The sequence below is a fragment of the Camelus bactrianus genome, chromosome X (assembly GCF_048773025.1).
Source record: "Camelus bactrianus isolate YW-2024 breed Bactrian camel chromosome X, ASM4877302v1, whole genome shotgun sequence".
In the NCBI taxonomy this organism is placed as follows: Eukaryota; Metazoa; Chordata; class Mammalia; order Artiodactyla; family Camelidae; genus Camelus; species Camelus bactrianus.
This window is the reverse complement of record NC_133575.1, coordinates 64417133-64423177: the sequence shown is the minus strand read 5'-3', so window position 1 is coordinate 64423177 and position 6045 is coordinate 64417133. Positions and strand designations below refer to the sequence as shown.

Sequence of the window (6045 nt, the reverse complement as noted above, 5' to 3'; positions counted from 1 at the left end):
GAAAGTCATAAGTAATCAGTCAGATCTGAAAATCATTTTAATTGGTCTACAACATTTGAAAGTTATTATAGCTAATCTGTAACATTTGAATATTATTTAAAGAGGTCACTTTACAGATGATATTGTATTTACTATGATGGTTTAAGCTATAATTGATGGAAATTAGTTGGTAACTGCACAAAAATGGATCTTAAATTTTATGGAATTTTGGAAACTTGTTTTTAAGAGGTGTTTAATTAAAGCAAAGTTTCCACTGTGTTTTTTTTAAATCATACCATTTGGCACATGAAAATGCAGTGGGTGGTATGGCTGAAAGAAAACTGGTGGTGGTCCAGATGTTACATAATAAGTAGGGTACCCTCCCTCAGCAGCAAAGTATGGAGCAGGCTGATAAAAGCAAGTTACATTGTCTGCATTGGGTAAGATATTCTGTTCTCCAAGTACCTTTAAAGCCATAAGGCTGATCATATTGAGAGTCTGTCTTCTTTCACGACCCATGAGGCAAACAGTGCTTTCATTCACAACTCCATGCAAGGTCATGAGGTAGTCATACTTGCTCTTTTCTTCACCTATGAAATGGTTGCGGAGGTATGATTCAATCTTCTTTTGCTGTTCTGCTACATCAGGAAAATCAATGAAGAATCTAGAACACATATAACGTTCCAGGGTCTTGATTTCTGCTTCACAAGCTGGCTTAAAATCACGAACTAGCAAGTTGCTGTACTTCAGAAGGCCACCGCCTCTAATTTCTTCAGGTTTCCTGGTAGATATAAGCTTGTACTGCAAATGTGTCATTGCTTCCTGGAAGTTTCCATACATGCTTTCAGCCACCACAGCAGGACAGATTTCTTTGGTTAGTTTACCATTTTTGTCACTATAAAAGTCTAACATGGGATCCAAGACAATTTGAAAGGAGTCGACACTAAATTCAAATTGTCTTCTGAGTGAATTCACAAATTTTAGCTCTACATTCTTCCCAGTATTATTTGAAAGAGAGATTAGACTCCAACGATCATGCTTGTTGCAAACTTTGACCATCTTCTGCACATAAGCATTTTTCATAATTTTTAGGGTGATCTTTTCCTTTTTTACACCTTTTGGCAAAAAGTCAAGTAGACAACCTAGAACTGCATCCTTAACAACCTGAAATTCTTGATCACTTGGTAGTTCAACGACAAAAATAATATCCAGATCCTTATAGCTGATTCCATTGTGACTTGCAAGTATGTAACTTGCTGTGGAACCATTCAATCGGGTATTTTTGACAGTAATTCCTTGCTCTATCAGTTGATCTTTCACAACATGAATAATATCTTTTGGTTTTACCTCCAATGTAGGGAAATTCCCCCTTCCATGAACTGGAATTACTTCATCTAACACTTGATTGAGTGTCATAACTTGATCCCAAGTGAGACTGCCGAATCTGATTTCAGACATTATGAAGTCAGTAGATCAACTAGAAAGCAAGCAAAATATTAAGAAGACATATTAGCATCTTGAAATCAATGTTATAGCTAAAGCATATGAAAAAGTTAAAAATAGACTTACCCTCAACATAAATCAAACTAGTACTAGAAAGTAAATTATCAATGTATCTAATTGTGTTGAAATCTGTAAGTGAAATAAAAGCCACTATGATTACGTCAAAATTGTTAGATTGATTGGTGCATGCATGCAGACATTCTCAGAGCTTTGTTACAGTTATAATTATTTTTAATGTGAAATGGTGCCTTTCTCAACCTTTCTTCATATAAATACTATGAAAAATGTATTTGGTGGTATAAATATTGTTCATGAGATGATCATGGTACATAATTGAGGTGAACTGCCATGAATTTAAAGTAAGCTCAGTTGGCATGTTTGTGTCGGTTAGACCCAACAGACTGAACAGAATAATGTTTAAAAGCAATATATAACATATTTAATCCAAAAATATCACAGCATTCTATTATTTAGTTTCATATATATTACTGCTCTCATTTGAAAGAATATTACTGAAGTCTATTATTAGAGTATGAATTCCTTGAATTGCTTGAGGATGAGAACACAATGCAACATCTCTTCTATGTGCCCACTAGCCCTTAAAGAAATGCTGGTTGAAGGAAATAATGAATGTCATTTTAAATAAAAAACAAATGAGATTATTAAGTTTGTCTCCAAAATGAGAGCAAGAATATACAAAAGCATAATATTCTTGAGTTTTAAAAAAGTGTTTTCTGCAGATGTGCAATATGATATGCTCAGAAAATTTTAGTTGGGAGATATTAGGAAGTTAAAATTATAAACACTATAAATATAATTAAATTATTATATAATTAGTACAATTACAGTTATTACATGGATCTTCAAATACTCTATTAAGCTATTTAAGCAATAAATCTAGTAAATAAAGTTCATTACAAATGTAGCTTTGGGTTTAGGCATTCTTTCCTGAATTTCAGAAATAAAAATTATATAAAGCTTAAGACAGATTTTTATAGACAGTATTCATATCTTGCCTAACTAGGGAGCCATTAGAACAGAACTGAAATATTTAGAATCTAGTGTAGTATATTTCCTTAGTAGAACTAGAGAAAATAGAATCATCTTATTTCACATTTGTAGAACCAACTTTGACAGTTCAAGCATTTTGTAAAAGGCTAACTAAGTAATGGCAGATCTGTGTCAGTAAGAAAATAAGACTAAACCTATTCTGTTTCTCCATATGAAATCTCCATGAATATGAATTAAAGAGTATTTATCTTTATTATGTGAGAAAATGGCCCATATAATGTGTTGTGTGTTTCATTTTAAGCCACATAAATTGCTAATGTTCACACAGGTTTATCAGTTATGTCAATATCCAAATCAATCTTTAAACATGAATGAGCTAAATAAATTCATCCATTAAGTGAAATTATCTGTATAGTGTCCTTAGGGCAATGGAAAGACCAAAATGCTACCTGAAGGACAGAATATGCAGTAAGAACTGGCATGCCTATTTTCTCATTTATTTTCCTGGAATTATTACTAAATTAGTTGACACTAACAAAGTTTGTTACCCTTAAATTCTTGATCTGGGAAAATAATAATTCATAATAATTCATTGGCTGGCTTCATGTTAAGGATTTAGGGAGCTCAGTCATTTATGTAATATAGGGAAAGTTCCCAAATTCCTTTTTAATATGCAAATTTATTTTGAAAATGGAAATTTTCCTTCCCTTAATGGAAAATTTCCTGTGTCAATACTAGTTAAAAGTTAAAAATTCAATGGTCTAATCCTCGGGCTATAATCCCCATTTAATCTATACTGCTAATCACTAACGATTTGAAAATAAAGATAATTTCCATTGGTACATTGACATTATTGAAATTACCAAATTCTTTTCCATACAGAAGTTTCCAGGACCTTTCTGTGTAACTAAACAACCCAAAGAGATGACTAAGTTAACTATTAACATCAGGAGTCCTTTATCAAAAAGGAGTCTTTCAAATTAAGAAATTGTAAGTCTTGCTTTATATCTTGGATCTGATCATAAATAGTAGAGGAAGGGAAGGGACATAATTTTGTTTCCCAGACAGAATCACAGTAAGATCCTGCAAAGACAAGAAAGAGGTCCAAAGTTTTAACTTCATTTTATGGTAGGAAAATGGTTTAGGAAAAATTATGCAACTCATTAGTTGTTCCTTGATTACTTATGTTAATGACACCCAAACTTTGTGGTCATCAGAATTATCTGGAGAGCTTTAAAAAAATAAACATATATAGGGTGCCAAGATGGTGGAGTAGAAGGATGTTCTTAGTTCACCCTCTCCCACGAATACATCAAGAGAGACATTCACAGACCCACCCATTCACTCAGAACACCTGCTGAACTTTGATAGAACATTGTCTATTTCAAAAGACAAGATTCCTCACCAAATCTAGTAGGAGAAAAAAAAAAGAAGAAAAAGGAAATTAGTGCAGGACCTGTCCCATGTGCAGGGAGTGGCAAAGAAGGAATAGTGCTTTTACACTGGGATGCCCCCTCTCCAATGGAGAGGTCAGTAGCGATGGAGGAGGAACCTTCAAGGCTCAGAGGAGTGCACAGCAGCTGCTTGGCCAACATGACTGAGAGAAATCAGCACAAAGGGTCCCTATCATCCACAGCCCTAGATGTGAGCCGGCAGGGGTAGGCAGGAACTAGCTGTCTGAGCCTGGGCAGAGGGCTGGGGCTGACTGTGCAGAGACAGTCTCATGGGGCTGGAGTGTGCTGTGGGAAGTGACTGGGAGTGTATACAGAAAGAACAGCCTGAGTCTCCCATAAAAAAAGCAACACTGCTGGTGTGCTTTGTGGGGAAGGGCACAACACAGCTGGGCCATAGCCACTGTTTCCACAGGCCCATGGCACCAATGCTGACACGTTTTCATGAGAAGAGAGGCGGGGCTCTGCCATAGCCACTACATTCCCTGGTGCACAGCTCCCAGGAGGAGGTGGGGTTGGAACCTGAATCCATACCCAAGGGCTCTGCAACTTCATAGGTGGGACTGAGATGTGTTTTCAGCCCAAGGCAGAGGGGATCAATTTGCTCCACAGGTGCTTTTTTTGGACCCGTGCCTCTAAGACAAGCAAGGAGCACAGTTCTGGCACACAGTGGGGGGTAGTGTAGGTGCAGAGTTTTCAGCGGACCTGATGACCATACATGGTCACGGTGCTGGGGATGGCACTGACCAGGTTGTGCACTGTGGATCCAGATGCATGACTGCAAGATCACGGCAATAGACCCAAGTGCCTGACATTGGCGGATCTGCACAGGTAGCTCTGAGGGCACAGAACCTGGGGGACACCAAAGCAGAGTACTGACATTCCCACAGCTAATGCAGGGACAAGGACAGCATCAACAAAGAGTATTTCAAGTGCTCCAATCAAAGCTCAAAAATGGGTCTAGAAGCCTCCATTCCAACAAAAGGAGAACAGACATGGCCCCTGTCAGGGCTGTGACAACCATGGAACAAAAAGGAAGCCCTGTTCAACAACCAGGGCAGGCTCTGATCACCACAACACCAGCCACACCCCCAATCAAAGGGATAAAAGCCAACGCACACAAAAGAAAGATGTGGCAACCATCTATACAAAAAACAGACCTTGTGACAAAATTTAGATGTGCAGAGTCTACACAGGAATACATCCTCTTAATAAAACAAAACAAAACAGCCCTTCAAGATCACAGGAAAATATATACAAGATCTTATGGTAGCTCACAGTGAAAAAAAAGTGACAATGAATATATGTATGTTCATGTATAACTGAAAAACTGTGCTCTACACTGGAAATTGACACAACATTGTAAAATGACTATAACTCAATAAAAATGTTTAAAAAAAAGATCAGAGTAGATCATTGATACTCCTTAATCCGTACAGCCAGAGAGATATCAGTAAAATGAAGAAGCAGAGGCCCCCAATTAAAAGAACAAGAGAAGTCCCCTGAAAGAATGATCAATAAAATAGACCTTGACAGATTACTAGACCATGACTTCAAAGAGAGGATGATAAAAGAACTGAAGGAAATAAGAGAATATGAATTAAAATGCAGAATACTATAAAAACGAAATAGAAACCATAAAAAGGAGCCAATTAAAAACAGAAAACTTAATGGCCAAGATAAGAACCAAGCTAAAGGCAATCAAAAGCAGACTAGATAATGCAGACGAACAAATAAGTGACTTAAAAGGCAAGATGACAGAAATCACCCAATCAAAACAACAGACAGAAAATCAAGTGAAAACTAATGAAAGCAATATAAGGGACCTATGCCTATGGGATACTCTAAAGCATGCCAATATACACATAATAAAGGTCCCAAAAGGAGAAGAAAGAGAAAAGGGGATTGAAAGGGTATTTGAAGAAATCGTGAATGAAAACTTCGCAAACTAAATAAGGAATCAGATATCCAAATACAGGAAGCACAGAGGGTCTCAAACAAGAAGAATACAAATAGACCTACACCTAGACATATTATAATTAAGATGGACAAAGTTAAAGATAAAGAAATTATTCTAAAGGAAGCAAGAGTAAACAAAGAG

General features: G+C 36.7%; 1 protein-coding gene across 1 annotated transcript; it reads right to left on the bottom strand.

The window, feature by feature from the left end:
- Positions 1 to 264: 264 nt before the first annotated feature.
- TENT5D (terminal nucleotidyltransferase 5D) lies at positions 265 to 1437 on the bottom strand. Its single transcript, XM_010950581.2, has one exon. The coding sequence runs from the start codon at positions 1435 to 1437 to the stop codon at positions 265 to 267; it is 1173 nt and encodes a 390-aa protein (XP_010948883.2).
- Positions 1438 to 6045: the final 4608 nt, after the last annotated feature.

Bases quoted from the DNA above. Each gene is read 5' to 3' on its own strand.
- TENT5D (XM_010950581.2), bottom strand. From the start codon at position 1,437: ATGTCTGAAATCAGATTCGGCAGTCTCACTTGGGATCAAGTTATGACA.